The sequence below is a fragment of the Muscardinus avellanarius genome, assembly GCF_963383645.1.
Source record: "Muscardinus avellanarius genome assembly, chromosome: 16".
NCBI classification, from domain to species: Eukaryota; Metazoa; Chordata; class Mammalia; order Rodentia; family Gliridae; genus Muscardinus; species Muscardinus avellanarius.
In genome coordinates this window covers 68,515,240-68,539,136 of record NC_137802.1, presented here as the reverse complement: position 1 = coordinate 68,539,136, position 23,897 = coordinate 68,515,240, and the positions used below count along the sequence as shown (strand labels likewise).

The following is a 23,897-nucleotide window of genomic DNA, read 5'->3' as shown; positions in this document are numbered from 1 at the left end:
TTTTTTTTTTTGCGGGTCTGGGGATGGAGCCCAGAGGCATTTGACCTCCGAGCTACACCCTCTACCCAATTTTTTATTCTTTGTTTTGAAACAGGGTCTCACTGAGTTGCGGAGGGCCTCACGTAGTAGCTGAGGCTGTCCGCGAACCGCGTCCACCGGTCTCAGCCTCCCAAATGCTGGGATTACAGGTGTGCGCCGCCATGCCCGACTCCCAGCTTAATTTCTTTGGTTTTGAAACAGGGTCTCACTAGGTTGCTGAGAGTCTTGGTAAATTGTCGAGGTTGGTCTTGAACCTGTGATCCTTCTGTCTCAACTTCTCAAGTACTGGAATTAAAGGTGTGCATCACCACTCCTGGTTTGTTTGTTTGTTTATTTATTTATACCGGGGATAGAATCCAGGGCATTCTACCTCTGAGCTATACCCCTAATCACATTTTATTTTTTTATTTGGAAACAGTGTCTCACTAAGAGGCTGAAGGCCTCACAAAGTTGCTGAGGCTGACCTTGTACCTGTGATCCTCCTCTATCAGCCTCCCAAGTACTGCGATTACAGGTGTTCGCCACCGTGCCCAGCTTAGTTTTCATTCTGAGAGCCTTGCTCAGTTGCTGAGGCTGGCCTTGAGCCTGAGCGCCTCCAATTTAGCCTCCCAAGCACTGGGCTTACAGGCATGCGGCAGTGCAGCTGGCTTCCACCGAAACTTTCATCTGTCCGCATCCTGCATCTCGGTCAGCTCCTTGGCCTGACTCTCCACAGTCTTCTCCCCCAGGGTTCCAGTTACGTTGAGGCCCAGGTGGTCATGGGGAGGCAGCCACTCCTCATTCCTAGCGTCTCTGGATTCTCCTGGCTGGAAGGAACTTTGAATCTTCAGAGGCTAGCCTCCAGTGGAGTCCCAACATTAGAGCCTAAACAGCCTTTGGCGCCAGCTTCTCGAACTGCCGTGACGAGTCCCCGTGGAAGCGGCTGGGGGTCCTATTGTCGGCCTGAGAAAGTGCTCACTCGCTGAGCTCAGGGCTCAGACGCTGGCTACACAGGCGACTCCTGGGGCTCAGACGCTGGTCACATACATGACCTCCACCGACAGATTCTTCTTGAAACCATCCTTGCCTTCCAGCATAAGACTCTGTACCAGGGAGGGGTCTGCGCCGGCCCCTTCTGCCTGGGCCGGCCTGTCGCCCTTCTCCTTCTTCTGCAGGACATAGAAGCTGCCACCCATGAAGAGGGCAGCTGAGATGAGGAAGAAGCTTGACATATAGAAAACATAGACGAAGCTGTCGGTGGTGTCCAGGAGGAACCCTGGGGATAGAGAGCGGGTTAGGGCAACCGGGCTTTGCCCCGTAACGGCAGAGATTTTATTTCTCACTCTGAGTGACATGGCTCGCACCCAATAGGCAGCCAGTAGATATTTATCTACTATTTATTTTGTGGTACTGGGAATTGAACCCAGGGAGGCTTTACCAGTGAGCTAATTCCCCGGCTCTTTTTTCTTTTTCTTTTTCTATTTTTAAGGGTCTGTGGATGGAACCCAGAGGGCATTTGACCTCCAAGCTACATCCCCTGCCCAATATATATATATATATATATTTATTTATTTATTTATTTATTTATTTATTTATTTATTTATTTTGCGGGTCTGGGGGTGGAAGCCAGCCTCAGCTACTTAGTGAGGCTCTCAGCAACTTAGTGAGACCCTGTTTCCAAATAAAAAATATAAAATGGGTCTGGGAGTATAGCCCGGAGGTAGAAAGCCTCTGGGTTCCACCCCCAGTGCCACCCACCCCCCCAAAAAAAAATGATCAGGAGGAGAAGGAAGCCAAAGAGAAAGGCAGCTGGGTTCTGCTGAAGCGCCAGCCTGCTTCCCTCGAGAGGCACGCTGTGAGAGCCAACGGGAAGGAGCCTGAGCTTCTGGAACCTATTTCCTATGAGTTGGTGGCATAATAAGTGTAAAATAAATAAATACATAATTCCGGGTGTGGTGGCACATGCTTGTAATCCCAGCATTCAGGAGGCTGAGACCGAAGGATGGCGGTTCGTGGCCAGCCTCAGCTACTTAGTGAGGCCCTCTGCGACTCAGTGAGACCCGGTTTCCAAATAAAAACAAGCTGGGCGTGGTGGCGCACGCTTGTAATCTCCACGCTTGGGAGGCTGAGACAGGAGGATCGCTCAGGTTCGAAGTCAGACTCAGCTACTTACTGAGGCCCTCCGGAACTCAGTGAGATCCTGTTACCAAATTAAAAAAATATATAAAATAGGTCTGGAGTATAGCCCAGAGGTAGAAAGCCCCTGGGTTCCACCTCCAGTACCACCAAACACACACACACACACACACACACACACACACACACACACACACAATAGGGCAGGGGGTGTAGCTTGGAGGTCAAATGCCTCTGGGTTCCATCCCCAGACCCACAAAAATAAATAAATACATAATACCCCTGGGCTGTAAAAATGAAGAAAAAAAAAAAAGAAATATGGAGCGGGGGTTGGTGGCACACAACTGTAATCCTAGTACTTGGGAGGCTGAGACAGGAGGATCTGGGTTCACAGCCAGCCTCAGCTACTTAGTGAGGCCCTCTTTAAGTTGGTGAGACCCTGTTTCAAAATAAAGAATAAAAGCCGGATGTGGTGGTACACGCTTGTAATCCCAGGCTGACAGGAGGATCACACAGGTTCAAAGCCAGCCTCAGTTACTTAGTGAGGCTTTCAGCAACTTAGTGAGACCCTGTTTCCAAATATAAAATATGTCTGGGATTATAGTCTGGAGATAGAAAGCCCCTGGGTTCCACCCCCGGTACCACCAAAATAAAGAATAAAAAATCGGGCTGGGAGTGGAGCTCAGAGGTAGAAGTCCCCGGGTTCTATCCCCGGTAACACACACACATACACACACACACACACACACACACACACACACACACACACACAAATACAGTTTCGCTAGGTTGCTGAGGCTGGTCTCGAACCTGCAATCCTCTTGTCTTAGCCTCCCAAGAACTGGGGTTACAGGTGTGTGCCACCACACCCTGCTCCGCGTTGGTTTTGAGACCAGCCTGGCTGAGTTGTGCTTCCGGGTCCTCAGTAGATGTTACAGGACTGCTCTGGCCTGGGCAGGAGTCCTCAGACTGGAAGAGAACGTAGTCGTGACTCCCTTACCCTTGAGCGGGGACAAGGCGCCAGAGCCAGCAGAGCCCAAGGTATTTGCTTAGTCATCTCCTGCGTCCCACCCCGGCTTCCTCCACAGGACTCTCTGCGCCTATGTGCAGGGAGAACTCCCTGGGAAGCTGAGACCTTCACTGTGTTCACAAAGGTCCTGCTGGGCTGGAGTTGACTTCCTAGGCTTTTTTTTTTGCACTGGGGATTGAATCCAGAGGCATTTGACCTCCGAGCTACACCCCCTGCCCTATTTTTTATTCTTTATTTTGAAACTGGGTCTCACTGAGTTGCAGAGGGCCTAAGTAGCTGAGGCTGTCCACGAACCGCGATCCTCTGGTCTCAGCCTCCTGGATGCTGGGATTACAAGCGTGCGCCACCACGCCCGGCTTATTCTCTCTTTTGATACCAGTCTCACTGAGTTGCAAAGGGTCTCACTAAGTAGCTGAGACTGTCTGCAAACCATGATCCTACTGTCTCAGCCTCTCAAATGCTGGGATTATAAGTGTGTGCCAAAGAAGAAATAAAATCAGGTGGGGAGTGAAACTCAGAGGTAGAATGACCTTGACTTCAATTGCCAGTACCACAAATAAGAAAACAGAGGAAGCCGGGCCTGGTGGCGCACTCTTGTAATCCCAGCACTTGGGAGGCTGAGACAGGAGGATCGCGCAGGTTTGAAGCCAGCCTCAGCTACTTAGTGAGGCTCTCAGCAACTTAGTGAGACCCTGTTCCCAAGTAAATTGAAAATAGGTCTGGGAGTATAGCCCAGAAGTAGAAAGCCTCTGGGTTCCATCCCCAGGACCAAAAAAAAAAAAAAAAAAAAAAAAAAAAAGAAAAGAAAACAGAGAGATACAAACTGGAGGATGAAGGACTGAGGAAGGTCTGGTGTGCAGACCCCTATTTTGCGCCCTGAGTGCTAGGTGAGGGACCGGCATTAGCACAGTCCCTGGGGTACCTGGGAAAATCATGGCTTCTGAGTCCCTACCCCTGGACAGGACACTGGACAAGGTCCCAGTCTGTCTGTTCCCTTCCCTTCCCCCTACCCCCTGCTCACCAGGCCCCACCGGGCGGCTCCCGGCCCTCCTCGGCAGAGACTCACCAGCCAGTGGCGGGGAGATGAGAGACACGACCCCATTCAAGATGGAGAAGAGGCCCAGGGCCCTGGAGAACTGCTCCATGGGGACGATGTCCATGAGGATCTGGAAAATGAGGGTGCCGATTCCGCACATGGACACGCTGTACACCAGGCAGTAGCCCACCAGCACCCAGAAGTCGGCCGACAGCGTGCACACCAGGTTGGTGAGCCCGTTCAGCAGGATGGCCAGGCTGAACAGGTACTTCCGAGAGCTGGCAAGGCTCGGCCGGCTGCTCACCAGCCCCGCCACCGGCCGCAGGAAGATGTTGCAAAAGCCCACGATGGACATGAGCAGGGCCGCCCGATGCTCCTCGACGCCATGACGCCTGGCGTAGGGCACCAGGAAGAAGTGCGGTATTGAGAAGCCCAGGGCCATCCACGACACGCCCAGCGTGTACACGCAGTAGCCCAGGTTGTGCCACAGGATGTCAAAGGCCAGGTGGTGGCGGATGGAGCGGAAGCACGTTGCTAGGCAACCGCGGGCAGGTGTCTTGGAAGGCGCGGCCGGGGCCTGACTGGTCTCAGGGGCCGGGCTGGTGGCCACGGGCCTCAGGATGGCCCCGGAGACACAGCAGTGGAGGAGCACCCCGCCGAACACAAGGAAGGTACCCCGCCAGCCCAGCTTCTCCAGGAGGTACTGGGACAAGAATGGCCAGAGCGTGACGCCCAGGGAGACGCCCATGGAGGACAGCGCGTTGGCCAGCACCCGCCGGCGGATGAAGTAGAAGCCCAGCACCGTGAGGCTCGACTGGAAGGCGAAACACATGCCCAGACCTGCGGCGAGAGGGGAGAGAGCAGCTCAGGACGTTCTGGGGCCTCGCAGCTGCGCCCGAGGCCTGGCCATGCCAGCCTCCTTTCGCTGTAGGCCAGGCCCACCTCCAATTCCTCATGAATCCAAGATGGCGTCTTCCCTAGCCCCCACTGCCATCCCTCCCCTCAGATCTGCCCTCCCCAGGCTGCCAGGGGCACCCAGAGCCCCTGGGCACAGTGCCAGAATGACATTTTTTTTTTTTTTTTTTTTGGTGTTACTGGAGGTGGAACCCAGAGGCTTTCTACCTCCGGGCTATACTCCCAGACCTATTATTTTATTTGCAAACAGGGTCTCACTAAGTTGCTGAGAGCCTCACTAAGCAGCTGAGGCTGGCTTCCAACCTGTGCGATCTTCCTGTCTCAGCCTCCGAAGCGCGGGGATTACAAGCGTGCACCACCATGCCTGGATGACATTTTTCATTTTTTTCTTTTCTTGTGGTACTGGGGATGGAACCCAAGGGCATTCTACCCCCAAGCTTCCTCCCTCTGCCCTATTTTTTATTCTTTAGTTTAAAACAGAGTCTCACTGAGTTGCAAAGGGCCTCACTAAGTAGCTGAGGCTGTCCATGAACTGCGATCCTCCCATCTCAGCCTTCCAAATGCTGGGATTACAAGCGTGCATCACCAGGCCCAGCTCAGAGTGACCTTTAAAACCCCACTTTAGCCGGGCGTGGTGGTGCACGCTTGTAATCTTTTATAAAAATAAAAACCAGGTGTGGCGGTGCACGCTTGTAATCCCAGTACTTGGGAGGCTAAGACAGGAGGATCACAGGTTCAAGGACAGCCTCAGAAAGAAAGGGGACTCATCAACCTATCGAGACCCTGTTTCCAATAAAAAATAAAATTGGGCCAGGCGTGGTGGCGCACATTTGTAATCCCAGCATTTGGGAGGCTGAGACTGGAGGATCGCAGTTCGTGGAAGCCTCAACTATTTAGTGAGACCCTCCAAACTTAGACCCTGTTTCAAAATAAAGAATAAAAAATAGGGCAGGGGGTGTAGCTTGGAGGTAGAATGCCCCTGGGTTCCATCCCCAGACCTGCAAAAAATAAAATAAAATAAAATAAAATTGGGTTAGGGATGCACCTCGGAGGGAGAATGCTTCTGGGTTCAGTCCCCAGTCTACACACACACACAAAGGGTTGGGGGTGTAGCTCAGAGGTAGAATGTTCCTGGGCTCAATCTCCAGGACCAAAAAAATAAAACAACCTTTTACGCTTTCCGAGAGCTTCCTGTCACACTTGGGCAACATCCAAGCATTTGGAGGACTCTGTACACTGTGCCCTGCCCACCTCGCCGATGCCGCCTCTGGCCACACCAGGGTTCAGCCTGGTGAGCTTGCCTCTCTCCCTCTGCCCAAGCTGTCCCTACCGCAGGACCCTTGCAGGTGCCCTTTCCTCTGCCTGGAGCATGCTTTACTCAGACCATCCACTCTCGCCCCACTTTCCAAGCTCCTGACCCATCCTGCACCTGCTCAGGAGGACAAAGGAATGTCGCCCGGCCCCGTGGACCCCTCGGGCTGCCTCTGGTGCCTCCACGGACCCCTTGGCCCTCCGCTGGCCTGCTCCCTCGTGGCCATCCAGGCACCCCAACACCTCTTCCCTGTCCTCAGCTCAGCTGCCCACCTGGGTGCTGGCTCCGCCCATGCACACAGAGGCTCCTGTACTTTTTTTGCGGGTCTGGGGATGGAACCCAGGGGCATTCTACCTCCAACTACACCCCAAGCCCTATTTTTTATTCTTTATTTTGAAACAGGGTCTCACTGAGTTGCGGAGGTCCTCACCTAAGGAGCTGAGGCTGTCTGCAAACCCAAAGCCTCCTGTCTCAGCCTCCCAAATGCTGGGATTACAAGTGTGTGCCACCACGCCCGGCTTAGCTCCTTTACGTCTTCTTTCATTTTTTTTAGTGCTCGTGATCCAGCACCAAAATAACCCAGGGACATCCTACCTCCAAGCTTTTTTTGGTACTGGGGATTGGCACCAGGGGCATTCTACTTCCAAGCTATACCCAGCCCCATTTGATTTTGTTTTATTCTTTCTTTTCTTTCTTTGCAGTACTGGGGATAGAACCCAGGAGCATTCTATCTCTGAGCTACACCTCCAGACCTATTTTATGTTTTATTTGGAAACAGGGTCTCACTAAGTTGCTGAGAGCCTCACTAAGCTACTGAGGCTGGCTTCGAACCTGTGATACCCCTGTCAACCCCCTCTCCCAAGTACTGGGATTAGAAGCGTGCACCACCACACCTGGCTGTTTTATTTTTATTATTATTTATTTATTTATTTTTTTGGTGGTACTGGGGGTGGCACCCAGAGGTTTTCTATCTCCGGGCTATACTCCCAGGCCCATTTTTTATATTTTATTTGGAAACAGGGTCTCACTAAGTTGCTGAGAGCCTCACTAAGTAGCTGAGGCTGGCTTCGAACCCGCGCGATCCTCCTGTCTCAGCCTCCCAAGTGCGGGAATTACAAGCGTGCACCACCACGCCCGGCTTGGCTGTTTTATTTTTGAAACAGGGTCATGCTAGGTTGATGAGAAGTCTCACTATCATTGAGGCTGTTCTTGAACCTGTGATCTTCCCGTCTCAGCCTCCCAAATTCTGGGATTACAGGCATGTGCCACCATGCTCTGCAGACCAGCTCTTATTTGCCGAGGCCACACTGTTAAGGGACGAACCTGAACCTGGCCCTCATCTCTCCTGATCCGTCAGCAGCAGCTAGACCATTTATAACTCTTTCTTTTCTTCCTTTTTTTTTCTTTTTTGGTGGTCCTGGGGGTGGAACCCAGAGGCTTTCTACCTCCAGGCTATACTCCCAGACCTATTATATACTTTATTTGGAAACAGGGTCTCACTAAGTTGCTGAGAGCCTCACTCAGTAGCTGAGGCTGGCTTCGAGCCTGTGCGATCCTCCTGTCTCAGCTTCCCTAGCGTTGGGATTACAGGCATGCGCCACCACGCCTGGCACTATTCTTTATTTTGAAACAGGGTCTCACTGAGTTGCAGAGGGCCTCACTAAGTAGCTGAGGCTGTCTGGGAACTGTGATCCTCCTGTTTCAGTCTCCCAAGTACTGGGATTACAAGCGTGTGCCACCACGCCTGGCTTATCATTCTTTCTTGAGAGACTCTGCTGGTTCTCCAACCTCTCAGGCCTCTTCCTCTGGTCCAGACCTCTGACCCTGGCGTCGCCAGATTCAGCCCCTTCAGCCGCCACTCTTACGCCCTCGGCGACACCAGGGCGATTCCTCAGCTCGACTGCTCCCAACATCTCGTGACTCCTGACCTGCCTGCTCCAGCTCAGGGTCTGCCCCTGCACCCCAGACTGGATTCACCCAAACCTGGCCTTCCCACCCTCCCCTCCCAGTCTCCCAGATAGCAGATAGCCTTCCAGTGGCTCAAGGCAAAACCTCCCGATGTCACCCTCTTGACTCTTGGAACCGCAAGTCACCCTGGACTTCTTTCTGCACCTCACAAGCAACCTAAGCCTCCTCCTTCCTCATCAGTTCATCTGCCTGGAATACTCCTCCCCAGAGAGCCTCTGACCAGATGTCCTCACCTCCATTAAGTCTCTGCTTGTCTTGCTCTGGATAAGTGTTTCCCCAAAGGCTCATGTGTTAAAGGCTGGTCCCCAGCTATTGGGGATGGTGGGACCTTTAAGAGGCGGGGCTTGGTGGGAGGGCTTTGGGTAATTGGGAGCCTGCCCTCAAAGGTGATAAGTGGTTCCCAGCCCCTTCCTGTTTCTCTGTTTCTCCCTGACCACGAGGTGTGTGGTTTTGCTCTGCCACATGCTGCCTCACCAAGAGGCCTCAAAGCAACAGGGCCCACTGATCATGGACTAAAATCTCTGAAAATGTGAGCCCAAACGAGCTTTTCCTCTTTGTTTTTTTGTTTTGTTTTGTTTTTGGTGTGGTACTAGGGATGGAACCCAGGGAGATTCTACCTCTGAGCTACACCTCCAGCCTTATTTATTTATTTATTTATTTATTTATTTATTTATTGGTGGTACTGGGGTTCCCAGAAGCCCTTTTACCTCTGGGCTACACTCCCAGACCTGTTTTATTTTTGGAAACAGGGTCTCTTATGCCAGCGGGGTTGGCTTCGAACCTGCGCGATCCTCCTGTCTCCACCTCCCAAGCGCGGGGATTACAAGTGTGCGCCACCACGCCCGGCTATTTTATAGTTTTTTAAAATTTGGAAACGGTCTTTTAAGCCAGCAAGGCTGGCTTTGAACCTGTGCGATCCTCCTGTCTCCGTCTCCCAAGCACGGGGATTACAAGCGTGCGCCACCACACCTGGCTCCAGCCTTATTTTTTATTTTGAGACAGGGATCTCAGTAAGTTGCAAAGGGCCTCACAAGTTCCTGAAGCTGGCCACAAACCTGCAATCTTCCTGTTTCAGCCTCCCAAGTACTGAGGTTACAAGTGTGTGTCACCACACCCAGCTCCCAATCCTATTTCCTTCCTTCCTTCCTTCCTTCCTTCCTTCCTTCCTTCCTTCCTTTCTCCCTCCCTCCCTCCCTCCCTCCCTCCCTCCCTCCCCCCTCCTCCCTCCCTCCCTCCCCCCCTCTCTGTCTCTCTCTCTCTGTCTCTCTCTCTCTTTTCTTTTATGGTAGTAAGAATAGAACTCAGAGGCATTCTACCCCCCAATCTCCACCCTCAGCCCTATTTTTTATTCTTTATTTTGAAATAGGGTCTCATTGAGTTGCAAAGGGCCTCACTAAGTAGCTGAGGCTGGCCACGAACTGCGATCCTCTTGTCTCAGCCTCCCAAATGCTGGGATTACAAGTGTGTACCCAGCTATTTTATTTTTCTTATTTGGAAACAGGGTCTCACAAAGTTGCTGACAGCTTCACTAAGTTCCCGAGACTGGCTTTGAACCTGCAACTCTCCTGTCTCAGCCTCCCAAATACTGGGATAATAAGCATAGGCCACTACTCCTGGTTTGAACCTTTCCTCTTAATAAGTTATCTCAGGTATTTGTTATAGTAATGGAAAGCTGACTAATATTCTAAATAAACATCACCTTCTCTCTGAGGCCCTTCCTGGCTGCCCTAGCCAGAGAAGCAAATTCCCCCAGGCCAGTTTCATTTTTACTGAGTGTCCTAGGTATTTACTTGTGTGTGTGTGCGTGTGTGTGTGTGTGTGTGTGTGTGTGTGTGTGGTACTAGGGATTGAACCCAGGAGTATTCTACCTCTGAGCTACATTCCAAGCCCTTTTTATTTTTTGTTTTGAAACAGGGTCTCCCTAGGTCGCTCAGAGTCTCGCTAAGTAACCGAAGCTGTCCTCGAACCTGCGACCCTCCTGTCTCAGCCTCCCAAGTCTGGGATTCTAGGCACGCGCCACCACACTCAGCTCCTGCCTGCCACTTCAGATGGAATGACAGTTACCTGTGATCAGTCCCGCCGTGAGGTAGAGCTGGCTGAGGGTGCGGGAGAAGGAGCCGGCCACCATGCCCAGGCTGGCCAGCACGCCCCCCAGCATCATGGTCACGCGGCAGCCGAAGTGTCCCACCAGCATGCTGCACAGGGGTCCTGCGGGGGGTGTGGGGAACCGTCAACAGGTTGCAGCTGAGCAAGGAGGCCTGGGGGTGGGGTGGGGGTGGGATGGGGGTGGGGGAGCTTTCCAGCAGGGTCGAGCTGGGGGGCTCCAAGTGCCTGCCCGAGTTCCCTGGCCTAGGATCCGCCAATGATCCATCGATCCTGTGGCCCGAGCGAGGCTTGATCTTTCTCCATGCCTCAGCTTCCTTCCCCACAGAGTGAGGGTCAGATTAGATGATGTTTAGCCCCCACCAGAATCCCCAGAGGGGTCAACCGAGTCCCTGCGGTGCTTTGTTGAACGGAGGCCGATTCCATCTGGGGAAATAAAACTGATTAAAGGTCTGTGTCGACACCCTCACTTAGGGGCTGCTCTGGGGGGGCCCAGGGCCTCTAAGTCATGGTAAGCACCCCCAGCCCTCCATTCGACCCTTCCCCATCCTCCCTCCACTTTCCAACCTGTACAGCTGGGTAGGGCCCTGGACCACCTGGTACCTCTTTGCTCTGGTCTCTAGAATATTCTGGAGAAAAATCAGGCCAGGTTCTTTCTCCCCTCTCTCATCATTTTCGACCAGCTCCAAAAATCTACACCAGGGCTAGGGGTATGGTTCAGGGAGAGTGTGTTTAGCGTGCAGGAGACCCGGGGTCCAGTTTCCAGCACCAAAACCCTCCACCTTTCCAGTTGGGCGTGGTGGTGCACACTTGTAATCCTAGTATGTGGGGAGCTGAGACAGGAGGATTGCAGGTTCAGGGCCAGCTTTAGCAATGTAGCGAGACTCAGTAACTTAGCAAGACCCTGTAATAAAATTTTAAAAAAGCCGAGCATGGTGGCTTATGCTTGTAATCCCCGCGCTTGGGAGGCTGAGATAGGAGGATCGCACAGGTTCGAAGCCAGTCTCAGCTACTTAGTGAGGGGCTCTCAGCAATTTAGTGAGACCCTGTTTCCAAATAAAATATAAAATAGGTCTGGGAGTGTAGCCCAGAGGTAGAAAGTCCCTGGGCTCCAAACTCAGCACCGCAAAAATAAATAAATAAATTAATTAAAAATATAAAAAATTAAATTAAAATTAAATAAAAATAAATAAATTAAATAAAATAAAAATAAAATAGGGGTGTAGCTTGGAGATAGAATGCCCCTGAGTTCAGTCTCCAGTAACACACACACACACACACACACACACACACACACACACACCCCTTTCCTAATCCACACCTAGACCTTTGTGGGTGAAGAAGGGCCTGCTGCTCTCTTGCCAGCCCACAGTTTGACAAGGAGAAACCAGCTTGTCCAGCCAGTTGCTCCTGGACACCAGGCAGGAGCCACGTTTAACTGAGTGCCCTGCCCCCAGCCACACAGAATGGGGCTTCTCCAAGTATCAGTCCCTGCAGCCGGAGGGAGAGGGAGCGAGTGCTGCGTGTGCCTGTGCGTGCCTGCGGTGGAAAGCCGAGCCGAGCACATAAGAAGCTCTGCGGAGGGAGTGAGCAGCCCATCCGCAGAGGCCATCAAGCTGAAGCTGAGGAGGGTCATTCCAGCTGCCGTGGGAGAGGCAGGGCTTTGGGTGGGGTGTGGCTGCTGGTCCACGCTTTCCCCACCCCAGAGACTTCGGCCTGACAGGGGAAAGGTGGTGTTGGGGAAAAGCCTGACTCACGGAGTTGGGCCGGGTGGGGCTGCGGAGGCTGGGCTTCCTGCTGCGGAGGCTGTCCCGGGCTCGGCAGGCTGTAAGCTCACTCTCCTTGGCTGCTTGACGGGATCAATGGTGCTTTCTTTTTTTATGTGCACAGCACCGGGGAGGGACCCCAGGGGCGTTGTACCTGGCCGAGCCTGCCATCCTCCTGTCTCAGCCTCCCACATACTGGGATTGCAAGCGTGCGCCACCGCGCCCAGCTCTAAGCAATGCTTTCAAGTTTAAATTTTCTACACTACTCTGAATGAGCTTGCGCTAAAAGCAGGGCAGAGAGAGAGAGAGAGAGAGAGAGAGAGAGAGAGAGGGAGGAGTCTCACACTGATGGAGATGTTGTGTGCCTGCTCTGATGGACATGTTGTGTGCCTGCTCTGGAGCGGAGCACCCAAGGCTGGCTTGTGTGTGGGGGTCCCCATGGGCTGCTCCATTCCAGCCCCGGGCCCAGGCCCCTCTGGCTGCATGAGAGAGATTCCCACTGTCCGCCCCACTGAACACTTAGCAAAGAAACCAGACAACCTGGACCCTTTCCCCTGAGCCCAAGCCCATGGCCACAGATTCAAGAGTGATCCCAGTGAGTAGAAAACTCTCCCAGTCTCCTTCACCGCGCGAGGGAGAGGGAGGGATCTGGAATAACAAGCTGGCTGCTGTGCCCATGGAGACAGTGTCAGAGAGGCAGCCAGAGAGCCGCTGGGAGCGCCAACATGCTCTGTGGCGGCTCAGGTCTGGCCCAGTGTCCCCGGAGGGCACAGTGGGTGGCGTCTCCCCAAGAGATCCCAGGAGCTGAGGGTGGTACCCGCACCATGGCCTGACCCCATCGCCCGGGGTCAAGGTGAGGCAGGCACATTCCTGGAGGTGCCAACCAGGTGCCAGGCAAGAGGTAAGACAGCGAGGAGAGGAGGAGACTGGCCGTCTTCCCTCCGCCCCAGTAGGATGGGTTCTTGTCCTGCCATGTCTAGTTCCTTCCTTCCCCACCCTACAGCCCTGATGAGGTCTCTAACGCCTCTAATACATACATTTGTGTGGTGCTGGAGATTGAACCCAGGGGCATCCTGCTTCCGAGCTGTACCCCAGCCCTTTTTTTTTTTTTTTTTGAAACAGGGTCTCGATAGGTTGCTAAGAGTCTCAGTAAGTTGCTGAGGCTGCCCTCGAACCTGTGATCCTCTTGTCTCAGCCCCTCAAGTACTGGGATTATAGTCGTGGACCACCACGCCTGTTTTCCTCAGCCCTATTTTATTTTATTTTATTTAGTTTTGGAGGTACTGGGGATTGAACTCATGAACCTTTTACCTCTGGGCTACTCCCCCAGGCTTATTTTATTGTTTTGTGGTACTTGGGATGGAACCCAGAAGCCTTCTACCTGTGGGGTACACTCCTAGACCTATTTTATTTTTTATTTTATTTTATTTTATTTATTTATTTATTTTTTATTTTTTGGTGGTACTGGGGGTGGAACCCAGAGGCTTTCTTCCTCCAGGCTATACTCCCAGACCTTTTTTTATATTTTATTTGGAAACAGGGTCTCACTAAGTTGCTGAGAGCCTCACTAAGTAGCTGAGGATGGCTTCGAACCTGTGCGATCCTCCTGTCTCAGCCTCCCAAGCGCGGGGATTACAAGCGTGCGCCACCACGCCCGGCTAATTTTACTTTATTTTATTTTATTTTATTTATTTTTTTATTTTTTTTTTGCGGGTCTGGGGATGGAACTCAGGGGTATTCTACCTCCGAGCTACACCCCCTGCCCTATTTTTTATTCTTTATTTTGAAACCGGGTCTCACTGAGTTGCAGAGGGCCTCACTACATAGCTGAGGCTGTCCGCGAACCGCGATCCTCCGGTCTCAGCCTCCCGAATGCTGGGATTACAAGCATGAGCCACCACGCCCGGCTTACTTTATTTTAATTTAATTTTTTTTTTGTGTGTGTGGGTCTGGGATGGAACCCAGGGGCATTCTACCTCCGAGCTACACCCCCTGCCCTATTTTTTATTCTTTATTTTGAAACTGGGTCTCACCAAGTTGCAGAGGGCCTCACTAAGTAGCTGAGGCTGGTCACAAACCTACGATCCTCCTGTCTTGGCCTCCCAAGTACTAGGATTACAAGGGTGCACCACCATGCTTGACTTATTCTTTTATTTTTTATTTGGAAACAGGTTCTAGCTAAATTGCTGAGAGCCTAAGTTGCTATGACTGGCTTTGAACCTGCACCATCCTTCTGTCTCCGCCTCCCAAGCGCTGGGATTACAGGAGTGTCATACCCAGCTCCACTAGCCCTATTTTATTTTTTATTTTTTTGCGGTACCAAGGATGGAACCAAGGGACATTCTACCTTCGAGCTCTATTTTTTCTTTTTTTTTTTTTTTTCTTTTTCCGAAACCCTTCTCCAGGCTACACTCCCAGACCTATTTTTTATATTTTTATTTGGAAACAGGGTCTCTTAAACAAGCGAGGGGCTTCGAACCTGCGTGATCCTCCTGTCTCTGCCTCCCAAGCGCAGGGATTACAAGCGTGCGCCACCACACCCGGCTGTTTTTTTTCTTTTTTCCTTCTTCCTTCCTTTCCTCCTTCCTTCCTTTTCTTTCTTTCTTTCTTTCTTTCTTTCTTTCTTTCTTTCTTTCTTTCTTTCTTTCTTACTTTCTTTCTTTCTGTGTGTGGTCCTGAGGATGGAATCCAGGGGCATTCTACCCCCAAGCTACACCCTCAACACTGTTTTTTATTATTTATTTATTTTTGTGGTACTGGGGATGGAACCCAAGGGTATTCTACCTCCCAACTATACGCCCAGCCCTATTTTTTTATTCTTTATTTCGAAACAGGGTCTCACTGAGTTGCAAAGGGCCTCACTAAGTAGCTGAGGCTGGCTGCAAACCGCGATCCTCCTGTCTCAGCCTCCCGCATGCTGGGATTACAAGTGTGCGCCACCACACCCGGCTTTATTTTTTATTTTGAGGCAGGGCCTCACTAGGTTACCACATACTGGCCTTGAACCTACAGCCCTGTCGCCACCTCTCAAATACTGGGATTACAGGCTTGTGCCACCGTGCCCATCTGAGGGTCTCTAAAACAGGAATAATTCCCAGCCTCATTTATTTCCCAGGCCCACCCGGTCTTCTCATCCATCCCACATGGGAGCTGGGCAGGAGCAGAGTGTCACCTCCATATTGCAGAAGAAGAAGAGTGTTCCCAAGAGATGGCCCAACTGGCAAGCAGTAGAACTGGGTCAGGGGCCCACTGAGCCCGGGCCGAGCACCCCTGTGAGCCTGCAGCCTGGCATTCCCCCGGGCTCTTACCTGACTTTGCACCCGAGGTGGGTCCCTGCTCTCCCCATCCCCTGACCCAGCCCAGCCTCCCGGGGACAGGACCCTGTCCCGCTGGATTCCAGCCAGGGGTGACCCTGCTGGAAGCCGGCACAATCTTAGGAATGTACCGGGAAAAGCCTGCGCCTCAGGGTCCATCGGGTCCCAGAAGGCCAGAGAGGTTGTACCCCCCCCCCTTCCTCCGCTCCACCGCACCCTGTCCCCAGGCCTCTTACCCCCCGCGTTGAGCATCATGCCCAGGATGGAGGGGAACCAGGAGGTCTCACTGTTGCTGGCCTGGAAGTCATGCTGCAGATCGGTGAAGAATACGCCGATGCAGGGAGGGAAGCCCAGGCTGAGGGCCTGGGCGGCCAGGGACGCCAGCAGCACCATCCAGGCCCAGCTGCCGTCGGGAGGCTCGGGCGCCTGGCGCATCCTCCGCAGCCAGTGCTGCCGGGCGACGGCCACCTAGAGAGGGAACAGGATGGAGCCTGGTGGCCCTTCCCCGGCCACTGCCACCTTCTCCCGGTGGCTGAAACTGTCTTTTCCTCATGCCTCGGTGCCAGGTATCACAGAGGGGCACCGCCCCCTGGGAGGTGGCTAGCCGCCTGGGCATGGGCCTCGGCACCTCCTTTCACCCACTTCTCACAGTCAGACTGGCAGGAGGTGGCCGGAAGGGCTGCGGGGGTGGGGCAGGCAGTGACCAATGGTACCAGGCAGGTGTGTGGAATTCTTTCTAGTTGTTACCACCTGGCGGTCAGCCGGTGGAAGCTCCTGGGATACTCAGCAATGCTCATAGAGCCGGACATGGTGGTGACCACTAGTCACCTCAGTGCTCAGGAGGCTGAGACAGGAGGATCGCAGGTTCGAGATCAGCCTCAGAAACTTAGTGAGATCCTGTTTTTTTTTTTTTTTTTTTTTTGCGGGTCTAGGCATGGAACCCAGGGGCATTTGACCTCCGTGCTACACCCCCTGCCCAATTTTTTATTCTTTATTTTGAAACAGGGTCTCACTGAGTTGCAGAGGGCCTCACTAAGTAGCTGAGGCTGTCCGCGAACTGCGATCCTCCAGGTCTCAGCCTCCCAAATGCTGGGATTACAAGCGTGCGCCACCACGCCCGGCTGAGGCCCTGTTTTGACATAAAAAATAATATAGGAGCCGGGAGTGGTGGCACACACCTGTAATTCCGGTACTTGGGAGGCTGAGACAGGAGGATCGCAGGTTCGAGGACAGTCTCAGCAAGTAGTGAGACTCTCATTAACCTAGCAAGACCCTGTTTGCAAATAAGAAATAAAATCAGGTTGGGGGTGTAGCTCAAGGGTAGATTGCCTCTGGGTTCAATCCCTAGTATCACAAAAAAATTAAAAGTAAAAAAGTGGGGTGTGATGGCATATGATTATAATCCTAGCATTCGGGAGGCTGAGACAGGAGGATCGCAGTTCTTGGACAGCCTCAGCTACTTAATGAGGCCTTCTGTAACTCAGTGAGACCCTGTTTAAAATAAATTAAAAAATAGCCGGGCGTGGTGGCGCACGCTTGTAATCCCCGCGCTTGGGAGGCGGAGACAGGAGGATCGCGCAGGTTCGAAGCCAGCCGCGTGCGCTGGCTTAAGAGACCCTGTTTCCAAATAAAAAATATAAAAATAGGTCTGGGAGTGTAGCCCGGGGGTAGAAGGGCTTCCAGGAACCCCAGTACCACCAAAAAAAAAAAAAAAAAACAACAACAACAACAAAAAAAAAACCCCAAAAAACAAAATAATAAAAAATAGGGTTGGGAGTGTAGCCTGGAGGTAGAAAGCCCCTGGGTCCAATCCCCAGAACCATGTACACACACACACACACACACACACACACAAGGTACTTATAGAATACAGCAGTCCTGGGGCCATAAATCCCCGTGTCCCAAGGGCACACGTGGCCGCATCTCACAGCCAGGCTTCCTGCACGACAGACTTTCACACAGGCACATAAATAACTGACTCGCCCAAGTTCACTGTGAGCCCTGCTGAGAAGGCCGGGGTGAGGCAGTGGACAGCGAGTACTGGCAAGGACGGCACGCCGGCTTAATGACTTGACCTGCGGCTTTCAAAGATAAGGCCACCCAAGCCCAGGCACGCCTCCGCCTCCTCGGAGCCGGCCAGGAGTCAAGTTCCAGGATCTGGCTGAGGAATGAATGGCTGCCACCTGCAAGGCCCTCTCCACACTTGCACACACATGTGCTGTGTGTCAGGCGTGGACACACCCAGCCACACACCGCGCATACACAGACACACACAGGTGCACCTGCTCAAATGGAGTCACACACAGGGAAGAGCCCAGAGACACAGGCACACACCTCCCTGACAGACACGCGCGGACACAGTCACGCACTTTGCAGTCGTACACACTTATGCACAGGCCCACAAGCGGTCACATGCGCACACTGTTACATACAAAAACATACACTCAGATACATACGTAGATACACGCTTACATAAGTACCTGCAGACAGGCCCAAAGACACACAGGCTACACAGACACACACGTACCACACATGTACATATATATAGTGCTGCGGATTAAACCAGGGGCATTCTACCCTGAGCTATACCCCTAGCCAGTTTTAGTTTCTATTTGTGTGTGCGTGTGCACGCACAAGCGTGTATTTGGTACTGGGGATTGAACTCAGGGGAGCTACACCCCTATCCCTATTTTATTTTTATTTAGAAACAGGGTCTCACTAGGTTGCCAAGAGTCTCACACTACTTGCTGAGGCTGTCCTCACACGTGTGATCCTCTTGTCTCAGCCTCCCAAGTACTGAGATTACAAGTGTGTGCCACCACGCCTGACCCAAGTTTTATTTATTATTATTATTATTATTATTATTATTATTATTAATTATTTTGGTGGTACTTTGGGTAGAACCCAGGGGCTCTCTACCTCTGGGTTATACTCCCAGACCTATTTTATATTTTTATTTGGAAACAGGGTCTCACTGAGTTGCTGAGAGCCTCACCCAGTAGCTGAGGCTGGCTTCGAACCTGTGCTTTCCTCCCGTCTCAGCCGCCCAAGTGCGCGGATTACAAGTGTGGGCCACCACGCCCGGCTTAGTTTTTATTTTGAAAAAGGGTCCTACAAGGTAGCTGAAGTTCTTGCTAAACTGCTGAGGCCAGCCTTGAACCTGTGATCTTCCTATCTCAGCTTCTGTACTAGGTTTACAGACATGCATCACCAAGCCGGGCATGCATCACCATGCCTCACTACAAGTTTATCTTTACTGAGAAAACTAAAACCAGAGATGGGTGTGGTGGCGCACACTTGTAATCCCAGTACTTGGAGGCTGAGACAGGAGGATCGCGGTTTGTGGCCAGCCTTAGCTCCTTAGTGAGGCCCTCCACAACTTAGTGAGACCCCGTTTCCAAATAAAGAATAAAAAAATGGTCTGGGTGTGGTGGCTTACACTTTTAATCCCAGGATATGGAAGGCTGAGACAGGAGGATCGAAGTTCACGGACAGCCTCAGCTACTTAGCGAGGCCCTCTGCAACTCAATGAGACACTGTTTCAAAATAAAGAATAAAAAATAGGGCAGGGGGTGTAGCTCAGAGGTCGAATGCCCCTGGGTTCCATCCCCAACACCCAAAAAAAAAAAAAAATTGGGGCTGGGGCTATAGCATGAGAGTCGAATTTAAAACACACACACACACACACACACACACACACACACACACACACACACACACACAGAAAAGCCAGGTACATATCTCAGTTCAGCACTAACACCCAAGCCCGTCACAAAACTTCTGAAGTTCCAAGTTCCACGCCCCAAATTCAGAGTCCTCTTCCAGCTCCCTCTACTCCTAGTTCACCTCCTGCTCCCAGACCCCCCTCCCCAGCCCCCTCCCTCACCCGGGCAGCCGCCACATACATCTGAGTGGGCCACAGACCCCACGGGCTCCTACCGGCCCCTCCCTAGCCCCAGGTCCTGGGAAGACCTCTGAAAATTTTAGAATCTACCAGAAATATGAGGTCTCCTCTTCCCGCTCAGCACCCACCCCACATCTCTCTACTAAAGAAGATATTCTTTCTTTCTTTCTTTCTTCTTTCTTTCTTTCTTTCTTTCTTTCTTTCTTTCTTTCTCTTTCTTTTTTTTTTGTGGTACTGGGGATGGAACCCAGGGGCATTCTACCCCCGAACTACACCCCCAGCCCTATTTTTAATTCTTTATTTTGAAACAGGGTCTCACTGAGTTGCAGAGGGCCTCACTAAGTAGCCGAGGCTGGCCACGAACGTTGATCCTTCTGTGTCAGCCTCCCAAACCCTGGGATTACCAGCATGGGCCACCACGCGTGCTCCTAACTTTTCTTTTTGAAGTTCAGAACCTCCTCCCTCCCAGAGGCGCCGGGAGCCCTGCCCGGGTGAGCATCCCCGCCACAGCCTCAGGTGGACCGAGGGTGTGCGGGAGCCTGTGCGGGGCTCCTGTAGGGGACACGGCCCCAGGCGTCCGGTCCTGTCGGGCAGGGGCGGGCTACCTGACACACTCCCCAGTTCACAGGTCCCAGCCTCTTCCAATTCTTATTCCTTGGCAAATGAGAAGGTCGCCGGAGCGGCTGGACACTCTGTGCTGTCCACGCCCTTCTCCACAGCCTCCGGGGCCCTCAGCCTGCACGACTGCCACCTTCCCCAGCGCCACCAGTCTCCCCACTTCCTCCCGCCCTCCCCGGGGCCCTCTCCCCACTGACCTGCGCAGCCCCTTCCTGTCCGTCCTCTTTGTCAGGCCCCGTTGGCAGCCAAAGTCTCCTTTAGTGCCCTTATCAACCGGCTGCTTCCCCGAGAGGCTTTTTGGGGACTTTGCCCGCACTCCCGTGAACTTTCCTTGGAACCCCTTCCTGTACCTTTCAGTGGGTGCGGCTGGCTCTTCCCTGGCATCTCCTCTGACCCAGCCCCAGCGGGCTGCAGAGCCTGGGCTGCCCACACCTCCAGGGCAGTCGGAGCCAGGGAATGCTGCACCTTTGCCCTGTCTGCACCCACAGGCTCCGAGGACCCCCACCCCGCTGGGAGGACCCTCCCGCCGCATTCGAGTTCACTGGGTCCTCTGGCTCGGCTCCCTCAGCCAGCTGGTCCCCACGTTGGTGGCTGTGGTGTGGAAACCTATAGCCAGAGAGAAGCCTGGCTGGTCCTACCAGGGGCACCTGCCCCACCCAGGGGGCCAGGCCCCTCCTGGTTACTGTCCTTGGTTTTGTTTTGTTTTGTTTCCAGTAATGGGGGCTGACCCCAGGGGCATTCTACCTCGAGATACATACCCAGCCCTATTTTGTATTCTTTTTCTTTTTTCTTTTCTTTTTGTAGTACTGGAGGTAGAACCCAGGGGCTTTCTACCTCCGGGCTATACTCCCAGACCTATTTTTTATATTTTATTTGGAAACAGGGTCTCACTGAGTTGCTGATGGCCTCACTCAGTAGCTGAGGCTGGCTTCGAACCTGCGCCATCCTCCTGTTGCAGCTTCCTAAACTCTGGGATTATAAACGTGTGCCACCACGCCCCGGCTCTATTTTGTATTTTTTCTTTATTATTTTTATTTCTTGCCACTGGGGATGGAGCCCAAGGGGCATTCTACCTCTGAGCTACACTTTTAGTTTTTGAAACAGGGTCTTACTGAGTTGCGGAGGGGCTCACTAAGTAGCTGAACCGCGATCCTCCCGTTTCAGTCTCCCAAGTACTGAGATTACAAGCATGCGCCACCATGCCCGGCTCTGTATCCTTCCTCCCTCCCTCCCTCCCTCCCTTCCTTCCTTCCTTCCTTCCTTCCTTCCTTCCTCTTTCTCTTTCTTTCTTTCTTTCTTTCTTTCTTTCTTTCTTTCTTTCTTTCTTTCTTTCTTTCTTTCTTTCTTTCTTTCGATGGAACCCAGAGGCTTTTTACCCCAGGCTACACTTTCTATACTCCCAGCCCTATTTTATAATTTATTTGGAAACAGGGTCTCACTAAGTTGCCGACAGCCTCACTAAGTAGCTGAGGCTGGCTTCGAACCCGTGCGATCCTCCTGTCTCAGCCTCCCAAGTCCTGGGATTATAAGTGTGCGCCACCACGCCCGGCTCTGTATCTATCCATCCATCCTTCCTTCCTTCCTTCCTTTCTCTTTCTTTCTTCTTTCTTTCTCTCTCTCTCCCTTTCTCTCTCTTCTCTCTCTCTCCCTTTCTTTCTTTCCTTTCTTTCTTTCTTTCTTTCTTTCTTTCTTTCTTTCTTTCTTTCTTTCTTCCTTTCTTTCTTTCTTTCTTTCTTTCGATGGAACCCAGAGGCTTTTTACCCCCAGGCTACACTTTCTATACTCCCAGACCTATTTTTTTAATATTTTATTTGGAAACAGGGTCTCACTAAGTTGCTGAGAGCCTCACTTAGTAGCTGAGGCTGGCTTCGAACCTGTGCGATCCTCCTGTCCCGGCCTCCCAAGCGCGGGGATTCCAAGCAACCCAGCCTTGGTATGCTTTTGTTTTTGTTTGTATGTTTGTTTCTTTTGATACTAGGAATTGAACCCAGGGACATTCTACTTCTGAGATACACCAAAAGACCTATTTTTATTTAATTGGCACTAGGGGTTGAATCCAGGGTCATTCTACTTCCCAGCTACAACCCCAGGTCTTTTTATGTTGAAATGGGGTCCCAGCCAGGTGTGGTGATGCACGCCTGTAATCTCAGTACTTGGGAGGCTGAGATAAAAGGATCTCAGGTTCAAGACTAGCTTCAGCAAGAAGTGAGACTCTCATCAACCTAGTGAGACTCTGCTTCTGTGTGTGTGTGTGTGTGTGTGTGTGTGTGTGTGTGTGCGCGCGCGCGCAAAACTGGGGACAGAACCCAGGGGCATTCTACCTCTGAGCTACTTCTTCAGCCTATTTTTTATTCTTTATTTTGAAACAGGGTCTCACTGGGTTGTAAAGGCCTCACTACGTAGCTGAGGCTGTCCATGAACCACGATCCTCCTGTCTCGGCCTCGCAAGCGCTGGGATTACAAGCATGCACCACCATGCACGGCTTATTTTTTTCATTTTTAAATGGTACTTAGGCTGCTGGGCGTGATGGCGCACACTTGTAATCCCAGCATTCGGGAGGCTGAGACCTGGAGGATCACGGTTCGCGGACAGCCTCAGCTACTAAGTGAGGCCCTCTGCAACTCAGTGAGACCCGGTTTCAAAATAAAGAATAAAAAATAGGGCAGGGGGTATCGCTTGGAGGTCAAATGCCCCTGGGTTCTATCCCCAGACCCACATATAGAAAAATAAATAAATAAATAAATAAATAAATAAATAAATAAATGGGATTTAGGCTGCCGGGCATGGTGGCGGATGCTTGTAATCCCTGCACTTGGGAGGCTGAGACAGGAGGATCGCGCAGGTTCGAAGCCAGCCTCAGCTACTTAGTGAGGCTGTCAGCAACTCAGTGAGACCCTGTTTCCAAATAAAATATAAAAAAGGTCTGGGAGTACCCCAGTACCACACACACACACACACACACACACACACAAAAGGGACTTACGCTAAATTACTGAGGCTGTCCTTGAACTTGTGATTCAACAGTCTCATCCTCCCAAGAACTGGAATTACAGGCATGGGCCCCCACCCTGGTTATCTTTTCATTTTGAGACAGTGTCTCACTAAATTGCTGAAGCTGGCCTCGCAGCCCGTCACAGTGATCACCACCACTCCAAGACCACCACTCCACCCCACACCACCCCGCTTCAGTTTGCCAGAATGGAGGGGCCCTTCAAGAAGCGGGTCACCCGGGGTCCTGGGCTAGCCTGTCCGGTAGGAAACGTGAATGGGCCACATCAACACTATCTTTTGTGCTGGGCCGGAGCCTGGGCAGGTGGCGTGCACAGGGAAGAGTAGGGTGCTGATGAACGAGGGAAAGACCCCCCAATGTGGTGTGGTGATCACTGTGACGGGCTGCGAGGCCAGCTTCAGCAATTTAGTGAGACACTGTCTCAAAATGAAAAGATAACCAGGGTGGGGGCCCATGCCTGTAATTCCAGTTCTTGGGAGGATGAGACTGTTGAATCACAAGTTCAAGGACAGCCTCAGTAATTTAGCGTAAGTCCCTTTTGTGTGTGTGTGTGTGTGTGTGTGTGTGGTACTGGGGTACTCCCAGACCTTTTTTATATTTTATTTGGAAACAGGGTCTCACTGAGTTGCTGACAGCCTCACTAAGTAGCTGAGGCTGGCTTCGAACCTGCGCGATCCTCCTGTCTCAGCCTCCCAAGTGCAGGGATTACAAGCATCCGCCACCATGCCCGGCAGCCTAAATCCCATTTATTTATTTATTTATTTAT

At 52.1% G+C, this 23,897-nt stretch overlaps 1 protein-coding gene across 1 annotated transcript; it reads right to left on the bottom strand.

The window, feature by feature from the left end:
* Positions 1-701: 701 nt before the first annotated feature.
* SLC16A5 (solute carrier family 16 member 5) lies at positions 702-16,033 on the bottom strand (the record flags this gene model as incomplete). Its single annotated transcript, XM_080714124.1, has 5 exons — positions 702-845; positions 1,053-1,294; positions 4,251-5,060; positions 10,480-10,623; positions 15,835-16,033. 5 exons carry the CDS (start codon positions 16,031-16,033, stop codon positions 702-704), a joined length of 1,539 nt encoding a protein of 512 aa, XP_080570250.1.
* Positions 16,034-23,897: the final 7,864 nt, after the last annotated feature.